Source organism: Chanodichthys erythropterus, chromosome 5, assembly GCF_024489055.1.
Source record: "Chanodichthys erythropterus isolate Z2021 chromosome 5, ASM2448905v1, whole genome shotgun sequence".
NCBI classification, from domain to species: Eukaryota; Metazoa; Chordata; class Actinopteri; order Cypriniformes; family Xenocyprididae; genus Chanodichthys; species Chanodichthys erythropterus.
Genome location: NC_090225.1, coordinates 20,110,349 through 20,136,224, shown reverse-complemented (window position 1 = coordinate 20,136,224; position 25,876 = coordinate 20,110,349). Strand labels below are relative to the sequence as shown.

Below are 25,876 nucleotides of genomic sequence, written 5' to 3'. Positions count from 1 at the left end.
GTGCGTGTGCGTGCGCGTGTGTGTGCGTGAAAATGAATGAAGGGGATCATGTAACAGCCTGAGAGAAAATCTGGGCAGAAATCCAAACACACTCAGCATCAAATGTCCACATTGTCGGTCTACATGCACACACACACACACGCTCACACACACAATAAAACTGGCTTGAATAAACTCAATGAACCAAACACATTTGTACACACAACTACCTATTGTTTAAACCATGAAGCACTCAATCACACCTACACACTTATACTGTTGACAGGGGCACTTAATGCCCACACACACACACACATCCTACAGACAGGTTCTAGATCCAGGCATCACTGAGCTGCCCACACACAGGGCTTTACATAACTCTGCTCAGCATCAGAATCAGTGGCATAATAAGAATGACATTTACTGGGTAAGTATGTTTGAACTTATTTGACCTGGTGAGGCACAATAAGCATGGATGTGTATTAAACATGAAATTGTAATGTTGTAGCATAGTGCAGTGGTTCTTCATTTACTGCCAATGATTGTAATCATTGTTATCCAGAAATTAGTTGCATGTTCTTCTAGAGTCACGTGAACAGCAGAGAAAAACAATGCTGAAAGCAAATATAAAATGCAGTTACAATATAAAATACATCACCATTCCTTTTAAAAAGTTTGGGGTTGGTATATATATATATATATATATATATATATATATATATATATATATATATATGTGTGTGTTTTTGAAAGTCTTTTATTTAAACAATAAAGTAAAATAAGTAATATTGTGAAATATTATTCAAATTTCGAAATTCAGTTTTCAGTGTCACATGATCATTGAGAAAAAAATTTAAAATGCTGATTTGGGGCTCAAGAAACATTTCTGATCATTATAAATGTTGAAAACAGTTGTGCTGCTTAATATTTTTGTGGAAACAGTGATACATTTTATTTGAATAATATTTTTTTTCCTATATATAATCCTTCCTCTTATACAATATATACTTATACTAAATGTTTGCTATTAATTGTGTTTAAGTGTAAATATTCACTGACTGAGACAGTTTATTATGTCATCTGTAGTCATTTAGTTTTTTGCTGTGCTGTATGTCTGATTGGCTGTGCCAGTCGAGGGTACTGTCAGATGTGTTTCATGTCTTTGCTCTAATGTCCTGTAGGGATGCTGGCCATGATTCCTCTGTCACTGTCAAAGTGGATGTCAGGTCATTTAGGTATTATGCCAATAAGTAGGGCACCCTCTTCAGCACTGTTATGATGGAGGTATTCAAACTTACACCCTGCCAGAAAGGACCTCCCATATGGTGGTCTCTGTCTAAAAATTATGAACAGAACTCATTTGCCCTCTTCCTCAGGGGAACATTTACTTATGTTTGCTGCCAAATTTATCAGACTCCAGTAGAGTAAATATGCCGAACCTGGTGTCCGTGGTTCCCTGAACCATCTGCTGCATGCATTACAGCTGCATAAACTACAATCATTATACATAATTACAATTATACATCGTAACATATGCACATCTGATTGTGTTCAGAGGCAAATTGGCTCATTCCTGGTTCACTCTGTGTGTGGTTTCTGATGGATTTTGGAAAAGCATAAATTACTGTCATGATGATGAGAGATCTCTCTGACTCACTTCACCTGTGTAGCAGTTGTTCGAGTCAGAGCACTTTTGTGTACTGTTATTTAGTTGCTTTATGAATCATGAGTTTCTAAATATGGAAATTGTGTGTTGTTTAAAGATAATTTGTTTTTCATTTTTCTTTCTTTTTTTTTCAGGTGTTCATATAATTTTTGTTTACAGTAGTTTTTTGCCATTTGAAGTAGTTTTAAACTGCAGATTTAAAGTAGTCTACATAATCTAAGATTATGTAAATACATTTTGTTTTGAGTATTTTGAAATTACGTTCCATCGATGATAAATTTAAGACTTGGCTGGAAAGCTTTCAGAGAAATCATAAACTGAGCAATTTCATCAAAACTGCAACATGGCATTTTTTAAGAGCTTCCAGCAAAGTCTCCCCTCCATGTCTGCCATGTTGGAATCCATGACTGAGAAGGTCGATGACTTGGCTTATGCGCTGAGTGACGTCACGTACACAGTGAGCGGAGAACTTGCCGAGCACGTGAACAGCATCATTCACAAAGTCCAGGCCGAGGAGCTGAAGAGGATTCGTAAGAAAGAGGCGGAAGAGAAAGAGGCTGCAGCACGGCAGGCCCAGGAGAGAGATCCTTTTCTGTGTAGGACTGAAATCCAGACCCAGGCTGCATCTCAGACTTTAAGCAACGACAATGGTTCAGTGCTGTCAACTGAGACCTCTACAGAAAGTGACCTCTCACAGACTCCTGACACAAAGTTAAAGTCGCAAAATAGTGCTGAATCACCTTCTGTACTCCAACAAAATGGATCCTGTGTTAAAGAAAGAACCAGGTCCACTAAATTAAAAACAAACAGAAGCCCAGTGGATGGTGGTGAGAAGAAGAAATCTAGCAATAGGGACAGATGTGCTGAAGGTGAGAGAATGAAGCTGCTAACTTTTCCCCTCCATTCTCTGAACCTCATTAGATGACTGTGTCTAAAAAAAGGGAGCCACCGTCTTTTCTTTCTTTTAAATCTGCCTGGGCTCTTTCAAACTGCTCTGATCTGTCTGATCTCTTCATCTGGTGGAAAATGATCTCTGCTGCGGTCAAAATGCTGTTTTGCTTTCTCTCCCTTTTATCTCTATGGGAAGACTTGAACTCGTTGCATTTTATGACACTTATATTATGTCTCACTATTTTATGCTCTTCTTCCTGTCTCTCTTTTATTTCTCATTCTGTGTTAAATGTAGGGGATTTGGATTTTCTTCCTCAGTAGCCTATAAATTATTATGCTTGGACTTTCTAACTTAACTTTCACAGATGTTAATTCATAATTTTGGCTAAAAGAGGACATACATATTACTGTATTACCTGCATGTACCTTCTTTGAGCCCCTTGTTATGTGCGAATGTGTTTTTATTGTTAAACTATATCGCCCTCTAGTGTTTGTGCTGAAGATTGGAGGTCAAATCAAGATGTTTATCTGCTTTCTTATACAGTTTTCCTCTTTTATTTGGTGACATGCCAGTGCTAAAATGTATAAATACTGTTGAAAAAAGTTGGAGAACATTTGACTATAATGAAAATTTCTCAAAACTATTTTCGCTTTCTTCTCGTGCTTAAAATACAAAGGCATTTTTGTTTTTCTAAATTTTCCCCCTTTTTCCGCTCCTTCTCTCTCTCAGATAAGAGTTACGTGAATGCAGACTATCACTGCTCGTCGTCAGACAGTGATGATGAGGTGATTGGCCAGTACCAGGAGGCTGTGTCTCGATCACAGGGTCTCCGGGGTGGCTCAGCGGGGACTAACTCACACCACCAGAAGGGCTATGGCTGGGACACACGGAAGAAATACTGTCCCCTAGCGGCTGAATATGATGGCTACAGCAGCGAGGCCTCAGCAGATGACGGTAAATTTACATTTCACACACACAAAAAAAGTTTGTTTTGTCTGTGCTTGTTGAACCTCTGCTATATTAATGCAGATAGGAGGATCTCTAGTGAATAGCTTTTTCTAGGTATGACAGACCACTGTGGATAAAATCAAATATTCTATTGTTATATTAAGGAAGTACAGTGGGTTGCTGAATCATGTTGATTTCAAAAGAATTATGATATTTGTATACACCGCTGTTCAAAAGTTTGGGATCTTTAAGATTTTTTAAATGTTTTTTAAAAGAAGTCTCTTATGCTCATCAAGGCTGCATTTATTTGATCAAAAATACAGTAAAACAGGTATATTGTTGTTAAATACAATTTAAAATACACACCTTCTATTTTAATACATATTAAAATATAATTTATTCCTGGGATGGCAAAGCTGAATTTTCAGCATCATTACTTCAGTCTTTAGTGTCACATGATCCTTCAGAAATCATTCTAATATGCTGATTTGGTGCTCTTATTATTAACAATGTTGAAAACAGTTGTGCTGCTTAAAGAGGTGATATAATGCCACTTTTACAAGATGTAAAATAAGTCTCTGATGTACCCAGAGTGTGTATGTGAAGTTTTAGCTCAAAATACCCTACAGATAATTTTTTATAGCATATATAGCATATATACACAAGGGTAGGCAGTATTAACGTCTGGATCTGTGCACAGCTGAATCATCAGACTAGGTAAGCAAGCAAGGACAATAGTGAAAAATGGCAGATGGAGCGATAATAACTGACATGATCCATGATAACATGATATTTTTAGTGATATTTGTAAATTGTCTTTCTAAATGTTGTGTTAACATGTTGCTAATGTACTGTTAAATGTGGTTAAAGTTCCCATCGTTTCTTACTGTATTCACGGAGACAAGAGCCGTCGTTATTTTCCTTTTTAAACACTTGCAGTCTGTATAATGCATAAACACAACTTCATTCTTTATAAATCTCTACAACAGTGTAGCATTAGCCAGTTAGCCACGCAGCACTATCAAACTCATTCAGAATCAAATGTAAACATCCAAATAAACACTGTACTTACGAGATCAGACATGCTTCATGACGAACACTTTGTAAAGATCAATTTTGAGGGTTATATTAGTTGTGTGAATTTTGTTTATGCTGTTTAAGGCAGTCACGAGCTTGGGGGCGGGGAGCACGAGAATTTAAAGGGGCCGCAGCCTGAATTTGCGTATATTTAATTATGCCCGAAAATAGGCAGTTAAAGGTACAATATGTAAAATTTTTGCAGTAAAATATCCAAAAACCACTAGAGATATTGTTAGTAATCAGCTGGACAAAATATATAACACTAGCCTAATGTTTTCAACTACTTGTAAATCATGAGAAAATTCCCATTCTAAACAGTGACACGGGGCAGTGCAGTCGCCTGTCAATGACGTCAGTTACCTTTGTTACCGCCTTTACTGACGTAGAAACCACATGACAACAGTGCCGTGGACAAATGCGGAAGTAGTGTCTAGCGTCCAGCAAACCACTAGCTTGCTTCAAGCAGTTCCTTATTTACTTCTTGCACGTTTTATGGTGGATTGTGTTACTTATTTATGGAACATAATTACTGTTTACCATCTGCCGCTGGTTCTGTCGACAAGGACAGCTCCTGTAAACTCATGACCGGAAAAGCGGAAGCGGCGCCGGCGACTGTGTCATAATAAAAGTCCCGCTGCTCGTGAGGCGTGTGTTGATCAATCGCTCCAGCTCCTCGTTCAGCTCCCGCAACACTCGGTCCTGCTCTGCTTCAAACTACAGTAACATTAATAATCGCATCCACGAACATGAGTTCTTCCAGACTCCAATCCCTATTCTTTTGCACCGTCCGTTGAGATGGAGACCACATGTCCTAAGTTTCTGCTCTAAAACTTGGCGTCATCAAACTACGCCTTTGTTTTGAATAGGCTTCTAGCGACCTCTAGGGGAAAAAAATATCACAAATTGTACCTTTAAAAAAATTAATTAAAAAAAATCTATGGGGTATTTTGAGCTGAAACTTCAGACACATTCAGGGGACACCTTAGACTTATATTACATCTTTTGAAAACATGTTTCCTTTTCCTGTGGAGAACATTAATATCACAGCCTTCATCTTTCAACTGAAATTTGCTGTTAGCCTCCCCAGCATATATTCATAAAACTGAACACGTTTCTACATGGAGAACAAGTCATTTTGAGCAAAGTTTGGACTTTATATAGGCATAATGGGTCATATTAGACACATAAGAAAAATTATATCTTCTAGACAGTTCAGTAGATCAATAGATTCTTTTGATAACTTTTTGCCAGCATTGTATAGAGTTGACGTGCAAAGTTTGGTGAAGGTCTTACAAATGGCCTAGGAGGAGTTCAAAATTAAAAGAAATTGAAATGACTGATAAAGTTTTGCGATAATCATAAAAAAATCTGATTTGCTATTGTTAGGGCTTAAAGCAAGAATTCAAAAGAAACAAGAATTTTGATTGTCACACATGGTTGCAGAGTTATTAGCTAAAATGTAAAGTTTATTATAGTGCCACCTTGAGGCCAATTTCCACACCATATACAAATAAATGATTTGCTATTAGCCACTGAAATTTTATGGGCTACTGTCGGCCATGTTATTTTTAAGTATCCGAATCATATTAGAGGATTTGTTAGGATGTCCACCAAAAAAGATGCATAACCATTTTCAAATGGATCATAAGGTTAATGAGTTATAATGTTTTTTTAGTTGTAGTGCCCCCTATTTTTCGAAACTTGGTTCATGTCCTTAAAATGTCCTGTTGCCTATTTGTGTCAAATTTCATTAAAAGAATTAACTCAAAAATGACAATTCTGTCATCATTTACTCACCCTTAAGTTGTTCCAAACCTGTATGAATTTCTTGCTTCTGCTGAACACAAAAGAAGATATTTTGAAGAATATGAATAACCAAACAGTTGATGGGCTCCATTGACATTCATAGTTTTTTTAGAATGGGTGTTGCCTCAACAATTAATTAACTTATAATTTTGCAACGCTTTAATAAATCAAAGTTCTTTTAAAAAAGCATTGTTCCTAGCTGCTCTGGTATTTTGGTAAAGATCAGCCCAACAGCCTAGGAAGACGTTTTTAAGAAAATCTAAAATGGCGGTAAAATATTATAGGCGGAAATTAAATCAGAGATACACATTTTGTAGGGCTTTACTCAAGAATTTTGGGTGGAAAATTTTGTTTCTAGCCCTTAGGGATCAAAATTTATCCAAAATGCAAATTGCCTTATTATAGCGCCACCTAGTGTCAAATGGGTTTGTGTCCGTGTGCCTGAAACCATCCTGACAAGTTTTGGTTCTCTACAATTTATGTCTGTGGCAACCATAAATTTTTAAGGCAGAAAAATGAATGGTAAGTGGGCAAAGCAAATAGATTGGAACCCAGATATAACCACCAGATGGCGCTGCTTAACTACAAATCCTTTGCTTATGGATGTTTGTTTTTCACTGGAATTTTGTTATGACACAGAACTTTTTTTCCCCCTATTTTTGAAGAACATTCAGTAACAGACAGTAGAAAAATCTGAATGAAACCTGTTTTCAATAAAAATGACTGTGGGTTGCTCTTTCTCTGGCAGGAGTGATTCTTACAGAGAGCAAAGGGTTTAGAACATGAATATATCAGATGTCAAGTGAATTAGGACATTTCTAGAAGAAAACATTTTGGCATAAGAAGCCAGAACACTTTTTTTCTCCTTTCTCAAGATGAAAGTCAGAGAGTTCTTGGCTCTGTTCTGCTTCTCACAGAACAGGAGAAGACCAGATATTATTATGTGTTTAGGAGGAAGATTATTGTCTCTGCTTTTATAACGACAGATGAATCGATGATAATCAGTAATAGACAGGATTAGGGTTATTTATTTTTTTTTTTTTTGTACTTTCAATTGTCTATTCAGTTGCCTTTATTCCATTCTGTGCCAAAATCCCTCCTGGAATCGTTGCAGATGCTCAAAGCAGGAAGATTATGGAGGACGATGAAGAGAAAGAATGAAAATGTGTCAAAGGAAATCGCTGTCAGAAAGAAAAAAGCAGAAAGCTGGTGGATATCTCTCTGATTTCACCCTCTGCCTCTGTGAACTACTGCACAGAGAGACAGATAGATCTGCATGCTTTTCTCATGAGCTGTTTTCCTGAAGGCAGGAGAGGCTGTAGCCTCGGGCCATCTGTATAAAACATGAAGAGCTAGCACACATACACATTTACATATACAATCACACACTCCTATTGCTATAGTACTCACAAGTACATAAAAACACAAACCCATACTGCTGTACATACATAACCACATTCTTACACTCATACATAACAAATAAGCCAGAGTGTTTGCTGTTGGAATCAAAGAGGTTTATAATACTTTGCTATTAGCATTAGCATTAAAGCATGAATGCAAAGCATTAGCATTCTGAGGAAGCTGCTTGTTTGGTCCATAACCCCCAGTAAATTAAGTAAACCCAGCTGTTAATGTCTTGTTACTAATCACTCAGTGACGTCCTGACAATATTGAAAATTATAGTTATGGCATCTATACTGGCATTTAGATCAAACTGAAACATGAGAGATATCTGACATGAGAGTTGATCAAAACATCGTCAAGATATCGAGGGCTCACTCTCTCATGCACATAAACAAACATTTTCTCTTGCTCTTGTTCATAGCCTGAGGTTGAAAATGCTGCAGTGTTTAAGATCAAAGACGTCATTCAACTTTGAGACAGAACACAAATGGACGTGCTCTTCTGTCATTGTAATCATAATGATGTTTCTTTCCTCCATCCTCATTAAAAATGAACTTTGATTCTAAGTTTCCATCATCTGTAGGGGAAAGTGGGGTGAGCTGTGTCAGTTTTTACTCAAAGTGACTTTAAAGTGAGGCCATGGCAGTAATGCCTTCAACTGAAGAATGTACATATATTTCAGGATATATATAACTTCAGGATGTATATATGCCCCTGGTGCGGGGTAAGTTATGCCTTTGGGGAGAATACGTAAGGGTAATTTGTGCCAGTCATTTCTGAAGTAAAACAGAACATTTTAATGTTATGAACTGTAATGCTGTATGAAAGCAAGACAAATTCAATACAAAATTACTAATTTAAGGTTTATTTAGATATTGTCAGCCTATTAAACTGTTGGAATAGGGTAAGTCATATTTTGTCGTTTTTGGGAAAACACAAAAAACTTAAATACACAATATATGATATTTGTGAATCATTTCAGGCAAAAAGGCTTTGGCAATAGATGCCTGTTGACATACATAGAACGCTGTCTCTCAATTATAAGAATAACATATAAGAATACGCCACGTTCCAAATTATTATGCAAGTGACATATCAGTAAGATTTCAGTAGAATAAACATTCAGATTTTAGTTTTTCTAAGAAAATGTTTGTTTGTTTGTTTGTTTGTTTATCCATGTCTTATAACTGGTATCAATCTCAGACAAAATAATTTGCCAGGTCTATGGAAACCCTACTTAGAGGTTGTTCCACATTATTAAGCAAGTCACAGTTCTCATGCAAAAGAAAGATCTTTTTGAAGATGAAAATACCTGTTTGCTGCTAAACACTGGCCTTTTTTTATAGCTGCCCTTTTAATACAATAAATTTTTTTGACAGGAACTTTCATTAATAAGCCTTTATTTGACCGAGTTCTGCTGTGCTCACAAATCTAATGATAATTCGATCATCTCCATTCAGTTTCACACAATATTAGTTGTTTTCATGCCTTTTGCACAACATTGGACCATTTCATGCTTTTCATCTTCAGAAAGTGCGTTTTATAAGTGTGTGACATGATGGGTTTTGGTGTAAAATCAAGAATGTCACATAGTTTAACTGCTAAAATGTAAGAGTACAATGTACAATTACAAATTAATAATATGTTGAAAATAATCATACGTGGGGGTGAGTTGTGCCACTGGCACAACTTAACCCAGGCCCTCTGGCACAAATCACCCCGGACCCACAAGTTTGAAAAACTAGCATGATCCAGCAGTTAAGAGCTAACATCATGCTAACTGTATAGACTCATTAGCTGCGTTCCATTCGACAGGGTCCCTACATAGTGTTCACTGCTTCCTACTCCCTGAGCACGGTATATCAGTTAAAGTGGACTTCCCTGGCAATAATCGTTCATTTGGAACGCCCTGCAAACGTCATCAAAGAAAGTTAACGACGGTGTCACGCAGATTATGATATAACATAAATAAATATTATAATTTACTTTCGAATTTAAAATTGACTCTTAACAGATTTGAAGCTGTAACTGTCATGCCATATGAAAATAAATTCTCATTTGGTTAACTATCTTAATCCACCGTCTGGGTCTCATCTCATGCGCTTTCTTTTCCACGCGCAGCCGCATAGTAAACACTTCTGAGGTAAATAAAGTAAAATAAAAAATGAGAGCCTCAGCTGCTTTTCAACACTTTTACTTTGTCATGCCTATTCATACAATAAAATATGCAACACTCATCGCCATAACCTCATACTTTCGTTCGTATAATAACAAAATTTATGAATATTCAAAATTCAAACGTAAATTCTTCCATCAGTGAGCCGTTTAATAATTCTTTCAACGGCTCTGCTCCATTGTAGTTCTGACTGGTGGCGGTGCGCAATGACAGTTAATTAATAATTTTACCTCTTTACTTCCTGTGAAGTGATGTATTGATGTTCCCTTATTCCCTATGCCGTTCGCAGTGCCCTTCAAACTGAACACGTTCGCTCCCTTCGGAATGGAATCTCACTTAAGATGGCGAAATACCCTGTGAAGTCCACTTCGCAGTCCACTTACGTTCGAATGGAACGCACCTATTGTGTAGCCTGCTAAAGCACTAAAACATGTGTGAAATGTTTACAAACTTGTCTATAATTGTCCAGACACTACAATCAAAAAACCTTGATCATAGAAATTTTACTTTGAAAGGGAAAAAACTGGGTTTTTTTAGCTAAAATGGGCTTTCCTCTCATGCCATGTGTCTCTCTTCTTTGGAGGATGAGTAAAATGGATGGCTTTTCAAAATTATGTGGTCACATGACCAATTTCTTCTATGGTTTTCCAGAAACAATGGGTGGAACTACTTCCCCCCTGGCACAAATCACCCCACTCTCCCCTACTGCTATACCGTGATACTTTTCCATTTTAGGATTCTGAAATTGAAATTAAAATTAAATGTTATGACCTAAAATGTAGAAGGAATATTTCAGATTCTGCACTCTTTTTAGGTCACTAATCAACTAAGTAAATTTGTAATGAGAAAAAAAATAAATAATAATAATACATTATTTACATATATATATATATATATATAATATATATATATATATATATATATATACAATTGCTAGCACTATGGAAGCTTGTTTAAGCCACGGAATAAAAAAATTTAAAAGACAATTGCGACTTTTTATCTCACAATTCTGATTTTCTTTCTCACAATTGCGAGTTTATATTCCGCAGTTTTGAATACTTTTCTCAGAATTGTGATATTTAAACTTGCAAAACCCAAAAAGTCAGCTCACAATTCTCACATTTTCTTACAATTAGAAGTTTATATATCACAGTTCTGACTTTACAACTCATAATTGCAAACTGTGAATCATTGGGCTAAACTGTGTGAAACTGATCTAAACTGTGAATCATTTATCATTACTTTGGCAAAAAAAAATGCATTAAATGACTACATCTTTCAAATGACATAAATACACTTCTCAGTTAGATACAAACACCAGCAGAACTCTATGTACTCTTTTCAAAATGGTTTTTCTAAACTTAAAGTTCAAAACCTAACATAATACAAAATTTAATAAGACAACAATTTGCTACATTTCTACAGTAATACCATATTGAAATATTTTTTCGAATCTAAAAAATGAAATGCTATCAAAGCAATTAGATGCTGCTGAACACCTACACAGGTGTTAGCCTTTCAATTTCATCACTATCTATACAAAAGGGGAAAACTTACTATATAATTTTGTACTGTAATGCAAACATGGACTAACATGCACTGCAGTGATTTGTAAACGATAGAGAACAGTCCTTCTTGCTTTACAAAGAAACTTCACAAAAGAAAACAATGCTACCTGTTGTTCGGTGATTGTTTCATGAGTGACAAAATGTGTTTGTTGGTTGTAAACCTTTGCTAGAATGTGTTTATGTGACATGAATTCAATGTTTATGAGAATCATTGTTGAACATTTAAAGGGATAGTTCACCCAAAAATGAAAATTTGATGTTTATCTGCTTACCCCCAGGGCATCCAAGATGTAGATGACTTTTTTTCTTCAGTCGAACGCAAATTATGATTTTTAACTGCAACCGCTGCCGTCTGTCAGTCAAATAATAGCAGTGATTGGGAACTTGAACAATAATAGTCGAAAAAACTTCCATAGACAAATCCAAATTAAACCCTGCGGCTCGTGACGGCACATTGATGTCCTAAGACACGAAACGATCGGTTTGTGCGAGAAACCAAACAGTATTTATATAATTTTTTACCTCTAATACACCACTATGTCCAACTTCGTTCAACTTCCGGCTAGTGAGGTCTGATCGCGCTCTGACAACGTAAGTGATGTCTCGCGCTCATTGAAGTATATGGGCGAGACATCACTTCCGTCACCAGAACGCGTTTTTTGACCTCACTAACAGGAAGCTGAACGAAGTTGGACATAGTGTTGTATTAGAGGTAAAAATTATATAAATAATGTTCGGTTTCTCGCACAAACCGATCGTTTCGTGTCTTAGGATATTGATGTGTCGCCACGAGCCACAGGTTTCAATTTTGATTTGTTTAAGCAAGTTTTATTTACTGTTATAGTTGAAGTTCCCATCTACTGCTATTATTTGACTGACAGACAGCAGCGTTTGCAGTTAAAAATCATCATTTGCGTTCGACTGAAGAAAAAAAGTCACCTACATCTTGGATGCACTGGGGGTAAGCAAATAAACATCAAATTTTCATTTTTGGGTGAACTATCCCTCTAATATTTGAAAAAAACCCAAACAAACACACCCCTCCCTTTATTGCCCCGCCCCCAAAATGCATCATCATGCAATGCAAGAGTGGATGTCTCTTTTTTTTATAGCAGAAATTTCAAATGAAATTTCAAAATGTTTCAAAGTTTAGAGAAAGTGAATGTATCCAAGCCACACTCCAGCAGAAGCGCGTGAGAGAGAGAGAGAGAGAGAGAGAGAGAATGCACTGTATTTATGAGATCTCTAAACCTTCCTGTCCTAAGCAGCAGCATGTTACTATGGCAACAGCCAATTGGTTCATTCTCTTTACAGAGTTGTTTATATGTAGGGTGAAGGCAGGTAAATCAGGGCATGTTTTGCCATTCATTTTAATTTCAGAGACTCATAAACCCACTAGCAGCATCAGCATATCCTCAAATTTCCTTCATTTTCTGCATTTGAAATTGAACATGCTGATTTGTAGCTCTTGAAGGACAACTGAAACATTTATGAAAATGCTGGTGAAAGGAATATGTCTACACTGTGTGTAAAACCAGGTTTTGACCTTTTCTTGAGTTGAGCTGAAGGTTTCAAAAAACCATTCTTGTCTTAGACTTTACCAGAGACCTTTGAATACCGTATGCTATATCATAAATGACAAACCTAGCAATCTGGGTTGCTAAAGACACAATGGCTGCGGGTTCAGTCTCATGTAGGAGTGACACATGAATTAGAGTTCCTGAGATCATTCTGCTGTTAAGCATAAAGCTAAACTAAAAGTAAAAGTAAATTCATACTGTCACTACAATTGATACACTTCCTAAGCCACTTAAGATGATATTTGCCACCCTACACTTTTGCTCTTTCATATCGCTTGAGAACATTGAGCTAAATAACACTAAATTCATCTCTCTCACTTTGCCTTGCATCAGTACACTGTATCCAGCGGATGAGACGGACTCCGCCATTGGACGAGCTGCAACCTCCACCCTATCAGGATGAGGATGGGTCACCACGTATGTCGTGCACGCCCTCTGACCTAGGCGATACCAAATGTGACCTTTCCCATGGGAGCGAGAGCCCCAGACACAGCTATGGGAAATGTCCAAGCGAGGGCAGCGGAGCACAGGAGACGGAGAGTTTCCTTAACAAGGGCTATGAAGAAGATGTACCCAGTGACAGCACTGCTGTACTCAGCCCAGAGGTGAGTGTTTGAGCAAAGAAGTTTGTATATGCAAAAATCACTTACTGACACTTGCACACACACACACACACAGCACCCTCACCACCTGATGAGGGAAGATATGTTAATATTAACAAACACAGGACACAGAGCTGCTGCTTTACCATCAGAGTCTGTGTATTGTCTGAGCAGCGCGCCCTCTCCCCAAGCAGATGAACACTTCCCAAGGGAAAAGCAATCAAATAATCGATCGATCATTCAAGGCTGAGTGGGGGAAATCAGTCGTCATGGAAAAATGAATGCACAATGTAAAATACATTTCATAAATACATTCTCTTGTCTTGTCACATATTCTGTATCACATTCTTATTCCTACTATTATTTATCTATTTTTGTACACACACACAATAAATGAGGCAGTCATGGCCTAATGGTTAGAGAGTCAGACTGGTAACCCGAAAGATTTATTTATTTTAATTAAAATAAACAAGCAAAGTTATTGATTTGGACAAAGTAGTTACCTCTAAAGGTGTACACAGGGCAACTTTTTGAGCAATTTTTATGATTCCAATCGATTTCTATTCACAAGCTTTCAATTCGATATCGATTATTTTGGATTTTTGGATCTGATACAGTACATGGCAAATTTTCTCAAGGTAAAAAAAAATCTCAATTAATGCTGTAAACTATACATGGTAGTCAGTTGGTACTACATTACTATAATATTGGAGGTTAAAATGAACTTAATATATACAAACACTCAAATTACACTTTTTATAATAAAGTTTAGAATTACATAATCATATTTCTACTCCAGTTTGTTTTTTTAAATATAAACATTTAAATTGTGGCTGTAGCTGATTTATTCAAACATGCATTAAATATTGAAGAACATTGAAAATTATAATAGCTGACTAACGAGTTTATGGTCACTGAATATGTTTTTCTGAGGTGAATGGGACGTTACGTGACATTGTTTGCAAGCTGTTTTATTGACGTCTTTCTGCAGTTGAAACACTGTGACATGCGTAAATCCATATCATGTCACATGTATTTGCAAGTTGAACTGTATCTTTTAACATACCTTCAGATGTTCATTCATGTTTATTTCATGTTGTAACTGGTATTAAAGCGAAGAAGATGATCGGTTCACGTGTAGTGCTGCCGCTTCTCTTCAGCTGAGGCGCTACAGCGATCTGTCACGCCATTAAACAGCGCCAATTTGAAAGTTGAGATTTTTTTGAATTTCATAATAAAATAGAAGTCATTTGAAATCTGAGATTTTGTTTCATATTAAAAGTAACAAAGCACAAAGATTATTGTGATTTATTGGATGGGAGGCGTGCTACAATTTTCCGTTCATTTATCAAATAAAAACAGACTAGACTAATCGATTCTTGGGATTTAAGAATCAATACTGGCTCGTAAAAATGAGAATCAATTAAAATCTAGAAATCTTTTTTTGTTTTTAGCCAGCCCTTGTTGCCGGGGAATGTTGCTGAGCGATGTTGAATTAAGAATGGGCAACAAATTTCTATCTGGATACTTTAGATTGAAATTTGTTGCCCATTCTCAATGGAAAAGTGCCCAAGCAACATTGCTTGTGTATCATCACCTTAATAACACTGATCTACAGCCAATTCTGGGTCACTGAGAAAAAAAATTGTTGATTCGCTCATAATTTTCTATTGGGTCAGTATACAACCCTTGCGAATGGTAGAGGATAAGTGAGTAATAAAGGGATGCAATCTCAATTTAAACCAGAAATGACTAAAAACATATTTGATTGGATCTATGAAGAAATCTATGAATGATGCAATCATTATGAAGCTTACATCACTCTGCTGAATAAATCGCCCTATATCAGCTCTAGAAATCATATAACAGGGGTGCAAAACTCTGTTCCTGGAAAGTTTAGTTCCAACCCTGTTCCAACACACATACCTGTAGTTTTCAAATAAGCCTGAAGGTCTTGAGGGCTGTGTCCCTCAAGGAACTGAGTTTTGCACCCCTGTCATTCAGTGTTGTGATCTATTTGTCGATGATTGATTTAGCAAAGGGACACATTTCTGTTAAGCCACGGTGAGCAGAGATGATTCGTGCTTTTGTGAACAGTGCAGATAACTTCAAATGGATCCATCAATGCTAGCAGACTATTGTGGGACAGTGACAAGAGATGCTCCATTTAATGAAGACAAGAGACAAGCCAAGAAGCGCAGAGTAGACATTGAATATGACTAAAGTATGTAAATGATAGTTTTTTTTCCATTTTTTCATAACAAATTTGATTCATGTAACCCTTTTGCTAATGTTTAAAGTGTTACATAAATAGGACAGATGACAGGTACTGTCTACACAATGTACAGTACATAGACATAAAATGTAAAAACTTATTTCTAAAACTTATAAAACAATAAAATAAAGTAAAATAAATATCTTGGAAACAGTAGCCAATCAGTTGTTTTAATTGTCATATCTGAATTCAGGACATCAAAATACATAATAAATTGCACATTTTATCTCTGAAGCAGACGAAAAAAATTGTAAGCCGGTATAATCCGACAATTTCAAAGATTCAAATACAAATCAAAGATGCAAATAGCCCTCTTTGTTTAAAAAGACATGATGCTCATTCTGATTTTTCTGATTTTTCTTCTGTATTTAGGACATTGCTGTCACGTGTGATTTGAAGTACATTCATGGTTTCATTACCATAACATCAAATGCATTCAAACACATATGCATGCACAAACGCCTTCATAATTCAATATGTATGCGCTGTAGACACCTGCGTAATAATTTATATGTTTACAGCAATGTGATGCAGCAGTACGGATTGTACAGTACTGAGATACTTCTTTAATATTAACTTTTGTTATATTAATTATAGCAATAAAAATCTCATCTTGGCCATCAATCATCGAAAATATCTTTGTCTACCAGTGAATATGTCATAACTGTCTGTGTTATGGATTTAAAGCTGTTGTATATGAGCCCATATGAATGTAAACACACTCTGCACATGTACCATATAAATCTACCTGCCGTGCAGAACATCAAGCCTCAGATGGTAACTGTTACTCCCTCTAAATTTCTCACTTTTTCCATCATTCATCTCTTTAGGATCTGTCTGCACGTGGATCAGCTGCTCAGCTTCCTAAAGGTTACGACCCTGAGCCTCTCGCTCAATACGGAACTCTCGACGTCGTCTTCGACTATGACTCATCTGACCAGCGTCTGTCCGTCACGATAACAGCACTGACGGACATTCCTTCTCTCAAACGCACGGGGAACATCTCCTGGCAGGTGCATCTAGTGCTGCTGCCCACCAAAAAACAGAGGGCAAAAACCATCATCCAGCGTGGCCCCTGCCCCGTCTTTACAGAGACATTTCACTTCAGCCATATCGAGTCGGAGATGATCGGGAACTATGCTGTCCGGTTCCGCTTGTACAGCGTTCGCAGGATGAAGAAGGAGAAGGCTCTCGGAGAGAAGGTGTTCTACCTCACCAAACTCAACCTGCAGGGCAAGATGTCAGTCCCCATCATACTGGACCCCTGCTGCAACATACCTGTGAGTGTGATCAAAAGTTATGTCCTAATTTTTTTTTTTTTTTTAAATCATGACAAATTATTTATCAGTTTAATGCTTAAAAAGATAATAAAATACACACACACACACACACACATTTTATATATATATATATATATATATATATATATATATATATATATATATATATATATATATATATATATATATATATATATACAGTCAAACCAAAATGTATTCAGACACCTTGAACATTTCATTCATTAATACAGTTTATTTACTATAGTTTAAAAAAATGATATTAAAATAATAATAAGATCTCAGAGTTAAACTGTCAGAAAAAAATAATCTTAATTATGTCAGATAACACTTAAGCAAAACATGGTCAGGTCAAAATGTAAATTTTATCAATTTTACTGGTAGTTCACTGTATGAAGAATTTTTAGGTATAATATGTCACAGTGTACTTTATTTTGCTATCTTCATATATAAATAAATTAACTATAGTGTCCTGCACCCACTAGTAAAAATATATCAATATAAAAAATGTCTGAACACCACCAACCTTTAAAAAATGTTTTAAAAAATACTGTTATAAATAGATTTTATGTATCAATTAACTTATATTAACTAAATCAAAACAATATTTCGTGTGTCCAGCCTTTGCATTTAAAACAGCTCTTGTCCAGGTACATGCTTCAGTAAGATTTGGTCAGTAAGATTTTTCTTTTAAAATAATTAATGCATGTATCCAGCAAGGATGCATTAAATTGATCAAAAATGACTGTAAATACATTCTTTCTGTTAAATATAAAATATTAAGGAGCACAACTGTTTTAAATATTGATAATATTAAGAAATGTTTCTTGAGACACTGTGGCACTGAAGGCTGGAGTAATGATGCTGAAAATTCATGATGCCATTTCCTTCACAAGAATACATTAACATTTAAAATATTAAAATACAAAACAGTTCTTTTTCACTATATTAATATTTTTTCTGTATTTTTGATCAGCATAAACCTCTCAATTAGCATAAACGCCTCCTTTAAAAAACATTGAACAATATATATTGTTCAATATCAAATATCTTATCAAATATATATTGAAAAATAATTAAAAACTTAAAAATAATAAAATAATACAACACTCTGCAACAAGGTCTCATTTGTCAACATTTATTAATACATTAACTAGCATGAACTAACAATGAACAATATATTTTTACAGTTTTTATTAACCTATGTTAATAAAAAATGTTAACGTTAGTTTAGATTGCATTAACTAATGATAACAGATACAACGTTTGACCTTAAAAATGTATTAGTAAATGTTGAGATTAACATTAAATAAGATTAATAAATACTGTAGAAGTATTGATCATTGTTAGTTCATGTAGACTAATGTAGTTAACTTATGTTAATTAAGAGTGTTACCAAATTATATATTTGTGTGTGTGTGTGTGTGTGTGTGTGTATATATATATATATATATATATATATATATATATATATATATATATATATATATATATATATATATATATATATATATATGTGTATAATATACAGTTTTTTCCCCCTTTACCACAACCCACCTCACAGAACATTTTTTTTATTTTAAAAAGTCCAAAAATAAATATATATATAAGAAATAAAAACAAATTCCAAAATGGAAAAACAAAATCAAACAAAAAACAAAAATAAAAAAACAAAAATCTTTGTTTCTGATTGCGTTACTGTAAAAAACTGTTTAAATAATGTGTATATATTCTGTAAAACCTTTTTAAATGTTAAACAAAAATGATGTGTGTCCCAGGGCAGTGACTCTCAGGCAAGCGTATCAGACGTGTCGTGCAGCGAGACGGCCTCGTCATTCCCGTCTGCAGGTCAGGGATCGGCTCCAGAGATCCTGCTGGGGCTTGTGTACAACGCCACTACAGGACGACTCTCTGTGGAAGTCATCAAAGGAAGCCACTTTAAAAACCTGGCGGCAAATAAACCTCCCAGTGAGTCCAAGAGCTGCTCAACGTGATTGCTTTAAATAGCCGTTCCAGATCACTTCACCATCAAATTTGTCTTTGTATTTCCTGTATCATATCATATAAGGTTTGCAGGATCAAATCGTGTCACCTCTCACCTTTCACCCCCAAAGGTGCCCGTAACAGTATGCTCCCTCTTTCTTTCTCTCTCTCTCTCTCTCTGTAATTCTCTGTCATACTACCCTTCTGATAAACGCTGCCCTAAATGACCTCCTAACCTTCCCAAAGCTTCCGTCACACTTCAGTCAAAGAGCGCAATATATAAGCTTTATGCCTTCAGAAAGCACTCATAACTCCATGTCATTCAACGATATTCAGCCCATAGATTCAGACAGCATTATAAAATGGAGATGAAGGCTGCATGTTTCTCTTATGCATTGGCCCTTAACCTGAAGTGATGCTGTGTGCTTTATGAACACATTACATCTGACCTAATGTGATGTCATTGAACCTTCAAACCTTTTGACCTGCTCTTTTTCTCCTGCTGTTGTTGATATTCTCTCTCTTTCTCCTTGATGACTGCCGATCCCCTCTGCTCTTGCTGTCACTCCTCTCCTGTTGTCAGACGGTTTGTTCTGTTGTCTAAAGCACTTGATAGGTGGGCAGGTGTACATAATCCGAGGTGAGTTTTCTGTGGCTACAGCGTCGGACGCTGTTCATCCATCTTTCTGTTTTCACGCTTCCTCTTTTCATCATCGATCCTTGGTGTTAGACTGACGAACGCTTCTACATGGATGCTGAAGGTTTGACCTGTGGAAAATTTGAGCGCAAATTCATATAAAATTCTATACATAAGGAAGATTTAGAAAGCATGTTATCCATTTAGTCTTCATCCATGGAGAAGGTTCAGACGCTGTTATTTTAGACAACGTTATGTTGGATGGCATTATTTTCTGTCCTTTGTAGTGATGTTTGCATGCGTCCCCTAACCTTGTCTTTTTTTTAATTCTGGATTTTTTTTAATACATTTACTAGATCATTTGCTTGAATCATTTGAATCTTTCCCATCATGTGACTGGTAGTTCTAGTCCAAGATGCCAGAGAGATGTAGAGATCTTTGTAGGCATGTAGCCATGTGAGTGGTTCTTCTATGTTTGCAGACGGTGGAAAATGTAAGATTTTTAAGGGGGTTTACTGTTAACTTACAAATTGTTAAGATATTAATTAAACACTTTTTATTTTGATTTAGATTGTTTTGTGATCTTTATATCATGCTTCATTAATATAAATCATTTTCTTACCACAAATAAATGAGTCTGTAACTATGTTTATACTAGGGCTGTGAATTAAATGCGTTAGATTAATTAATTACGGGAAAAAATCATGCGTAAATTTTTAACGAATTTAACGCATTCGCCCCGCCCCCAGACCTTCAGGTCATCTGACATTTCATACAGCTGACTGATGAAGAATATGATCAAAGTCCCTTTCAAGGAAAGTCTGTTCACTCCGTGGCCATATTTGCAACGCCTCTGGGCAGCTATTTCAGGCATCCAAGACCAAGTCCTATCTTTTTGAATGGGGGAATCCTGAAATCTCAAAAACTGCTTTGCGAACTCACATTTAAATAACATTTCAAACCAGCAACAAAATCTGACATGCATTGCCCCATAAATGTTGACGAGCCAATGCGCATGTGCATTCCTAAGCGCGAGTCTCAGGTTTCTATGGGAACCGGAGCCTCTAACGGCAGCTGCAGTGATGCAATGAGTTTATCAATCAGCGATTGGCTCTTTTACTTAGAAGGCAGGACGTGTTCTGCCATATTGCACGTTCGTTGCAATTTCTCCCATTCATAACTAGAAGTGAACAGTCTTTCTATATCTATAGTCTTTGATATGATGCAAGGCAACAACTCACTGTGTAAGCCTTTAGAATGCAGTTAGAATGTACATAAAATTCAAGATATGAAAGGCGAAAGGTGATTGATTTGAACCCTTTAAAGCGTACGGTACAACAACACCAGTAAGATCAGAATGTTCACTGCTAAATTCAAACAGACACTAGGCCTGTATTTGAGAGCACACAAGTTTTGTGAAGAGATTCGTGGTTGATGCGTTGATGTATTACACTGATGCGCACTCAACACGTGTCGTTAAAAAAACCCATAGTAACTGCCTACTATACTATAAAAATTATAAAAATGAAAAGAATGTCACGTCTGAAAGCAGCAGTTGATATATATTGGTTAAAATGAATGGAGAATATCTCATATTTATCTGTGGGTCCTCAGTGCCTATATAGCCAATAGTTCATGATAGGCTATAGTTAACAAGTTTGTGAATATTTTGAATAAAAAAAGAAAAAGCCAAATAAAAGTGATACATCTGTCATACAGCGCTATTGTGCCTGCGTGACGCATCGGCCCCTACATTAATAATAAATGTGCACATATTGTGAATTAATTTAATAAACTTAGTAACCTAGCCTTCAGAAAATGAACTTCTCTAAGAAAATGATTCATAAAACATCAGTTGACCATATGTTTACTTTCAATTTCATATTTCCGTATTGATTAAAATATAAAAATAAAAAAAAATCAAGAAACAGTTCACCCAAAAATTAAATTTCAGGTATTATTTACTCAACCTCATGGTGCAAAAGTTTGTGTAATAAATTCTATGTTGAATCAAATAAAATATTTCTTTCCAAATCTACTTTTTGTAATGTCTATTTGATGCTTTACACAATACTGTAAAACATTTTCAGCTGGTTAAACTTAGAAATGAAAGTTCACCTGCTGCCTTAAAAATCTGAGTTATCTCAACTAAACATAAGTTAACTCAACTTGAAGATAAGCTTTGTTTCAACTCACAAATAGTCAAGACAATGCATAACTTTAAGTTTAAATTTTAACTTAAAATAATGCATTGTCTTGACTATTTTTGAGTTGAAACAAAGCTTATCTTCAAGTTGAGTTAACTCACATTTTTAAGGCAGCAGGTGAACTTACATTTCTAAGTTTAACCAGCTGAAAATGTTTTACAGATTTCTTAGCCAAATTTGTATGATAAATTTGCAATTAATTATATTAATTAATAGCCACATCATGTAATTAATTAGATAAAAAAATTTAATCACTTCTCAACCCTAGTTTATACACTTTATACAAGTATATACATATACATAATATATATAAAATATATAATATCACCTTTTATATTTTGGAAAGAGTGCAGGCATCTTCACTTTTGGGATCAAAAAATTGCAAAAGCTGTGCTTAGTTTATTGCAAATAATTATGAAAAACAATAACTTTGTCTCATTTACATAATAAGTAATTATTATTTTATTTTTTTTTTGTAAATTTTATTACTCATGTATGTTTTATATATTGTAGCTTAACATCAGCCTGCCCAGAGACTACGGGTGAAAATTAACTGCGGAGTTAAAACCCAGTACTATTCATCTCTCCCTTTGAGGTTAATGTTTATTGTACGCTGTCCCTGTTTCTTTAAATAAATAAAGGAAAAAAAAAAAAAAAGCTTAGCATAGATACATGCTAACAGATATATGTAATCCCAGTGTTTTCCATAACTGTATTAATGCAGATGACCAGTATTTTATGAAATGAGATATACTGTAGAGTAGACTACTGAAGGTTGATTTCTGTGGCAGGAAGTGTTTAGACTCCTGAATAACTGCATCACAGAGGCTAATCAGCCCTCTTGAACTGCTATTGAACTGTTTCACATTCAGCTCGAGGAGCTGGAGATGATTTCCTCAGTGCCAGGTATGAGTTTGTGTTCCCATCTCTAAAATCAGCGCGTCTTTAGATCGGCTCTTCTATCAGTTGGAAAAATAGAGGAGAGTGAAACATTTTTTTTGAAAACACAGCAAGATGACTCCACAGGAAGCCCGCACTCGACGGTTCGCAGAACAGAACCGTCGCCCTGACACAAAGACACAGAGAATACTAACGTCTGTTGTATTCTAGTGTATTCAGGCAGGGCAGCAGAAAGCACTCTGAATGAAATCGGGTGAAAGGCCCCGAGCTGCAGCCTGAATGCATCTGTAGAGTCGCAGTTCAAAAGGTTCTGAAAGGAGGAGACAGAGGAGTGATGCGGGACTCAATTATTAATCAGTGAGCATTGATTTGTGCCGAGCGTTAATGCAAAAAGAAACTGAATGGCCCGTTTTCAACCATTAAATTTCATCCTGTATTAATGAATGGAATAATCAATTGCTTTTCAGATAAATTGAGAGATTGAAGCATTGCCAGGCTGGAATTGTGGCATTGAAAATCTCCATGCTGGCAGAAGAACTGCACCACAACAATATCCCGTTGCTTAATTTAACATCTCAACTTCCGAACCTACAATTTTTTTAAATAGTGTTATATTTTTGTAACTAATTTTTCTGGCTGAAAACTGTGATTATTGTATTGTTTTGTTTTGTTTGTGGTTTTTTATTGTTTATACTTTTATTTTTTTATGTTTTGAATGCAAAAATTATTTTCAAAATCTGTATTTTTGTCTTGTTTTCCAGTAAAAATATCTAAACCGTTATATAAAACAAGACATACATATTTATTTTATAAAATTAGGTTTCTTTATCTTATGTCACTGAAACTTACCAGTGGGGTAAAAACTAATAAACTTAATTCAAGTTACATTTTCTGTCTTAATACTAGGTTTAATACTAAAATTTATATTAACAAAAAATATTTTATACATTTTATAAGTATAAAAAAGTATATATTTTTAGATATTTTTTACTGGAAAACAATAATACTGGTTAAGATTTTCCTTTTTTTTTGTTTTTTGTTTTTTCTCAAATTTCTCATGGTCAAATAAAATGTACTCTTGTCTGATTTGATTGTAGATGTTTAAGGACTATTGATCATGGAATGAACGGTTCTTTGGCTGACATCCTGTTCCATCCTGTTTCAGACACCTATGTAAAGCTGACTCTACTGAACTCAATGGGTCAGGAGATGTCCAAGTGCAAGACATCGATTTGCCGCGGCCAACCCAACCCCACCTACAAGGAGACCTTTGTGTTCCAAGTAGCTCTGTTTCAGCTCTCTGACGTCACGCTCATCCTGTCGGTCTACAACAAGCGCAGCATGAAACGGAAGGAGATGATTGGCTGGATCTCTCTGGGGCTGAACAGCTCCGGGGAGGAGGAGCTAACACACTGGACTCAGATGAAGGAGTCAAAGGGACAACAGGTGTGTCGATGGCACAGTCTATTGGAGTCCTAGAATGTCAATAAGTGACGGTAACGATATGTGTAATGGGGTAGGGGACCGAGAGCAGGTCAGGCCCTCGAACGGCCCAAAACCGACAGAGCTGGCCCCCACTGCAGTGCATTATGAGAAACGCGAGTAGTTCCGGGGATGTAATCTGCTCTCCTTCCCAATGCATTGCAGGAAATGGGTTAGAGAAAAGGATGAAAACAGGGTTAGATATGCCACACCGTTAATGGTGGAATCACTAATGAGACAGAGTTTTATGTTTATTTAGATATTTATTTGTATATTTTTTGACTTGACTTGATGTTTCTATTTTTGTTCTGCTTGAGATGGTTGTTTCTAATGGGGTTATAGGAACAGAGAAAGAACAAACAAATATATGTGTGAGTGTGTGATCCAGGCATGAAGGATCTGCAAAGACGAGTTAAAATGTCTTCACTCAGACGATAACTGGCGTTCTGAGATTACATTGCTTTGACCTTAAAGCAGGGGTAAAATTTCTGTCCGGTTGATTATATGCCATTCTGAGGCATTTTAATAGATATTCTGACAGATGTGCAGTATCTGTATGAATGTCTGGCTTTCCTCGACATGTGATCAGATTGTCTAGATCTCATTCTTATACATGATGTAGTTCATTCCACTTTGAAATCTACCATCAGAGTGCCAATCCAGACTTCACTGCACACAGCCTGAGCCTGTCATCCAGCGTTATATGTCAGCTATTTTATTCCACTCATTCTAAATGTAATACCTAGAAATCAGGAACAAACCCCAAAACGAATAGATAATAGAAAAATATTCTTTTCATTCTCAGTATGACATTAAGTGGCAATAAGTATAGAACTTTTCTTGTATTTACTATACATTTCTAGAAACTCCTTATAATATTGATTTAAAGTAATATAATACATGTTTATTATAATAATACCCTATTAATAAAAATATGAAATATGTAAAAAATATATTAAATTATTTGTTGACTTATACAGTCTTGATTTGAAACACATTAGTTTTATATCTATTTATTTTAAATACATGAAAATCTTGTAAAATAGAAGCATTTAGTCATTTATTTATTTCAATTTACCAGTAAATAGCTAAGCTAAGTGAACAGCTTTCTATATTTTAATTATATATTATAGAAAAAGCCCTTACAATAAAATAATATCATGTAAATAAAAACAAATTGTAATTATACCATACTGACCATAATGTTTTCACCACTGTAAAGGCCTGTTTGCACCAAGAACAACTATAAAGATAACTATAATGATAATTATAGTTACGGAAATTAACGATATGTTCATTGTAAGCGTGCACTGTGGTTATGTTGGCATTTAAATTCTTAAGCTTGTTAAGTTGGGTGGATTCTGATTGGCTGTCAATGTTTTTATTATACATA

General features: G+C 35.6%; 1 protein-coding gene across 1 annotated transcript; it reads left to right on the top strand.

Annotated features, from left to right (window-relative positions):
* The first annotated feature begins 1,949 nt into the window (after positions 1 to 1,949).
* syt14a (synaptotagmin XIVa) lies at positions 1,950 to 24,480 on the top strand. Its single transcript, XM_067386631.1, has 6 exons — positions 1,950 to 2,514; positions 3,267 to 3,491; positions 13,433 to 13,704; positions 16,807 to 17,256; positions 19,053 to 19,242; positions 24,167 to 24,480. Exons 1-6 carry the CDS (start codon positions 1,989 to 1,991, stop codon positions 24,478 to 24,480), a joined length of 1,977 nt encoding a protein of 658 aa, XP_067242732.1. The 5' UTR covers positions 1,950 to 1,988.
* Positions 24,481 to 25,876: the final 1,396 nt, after the last annotated feature.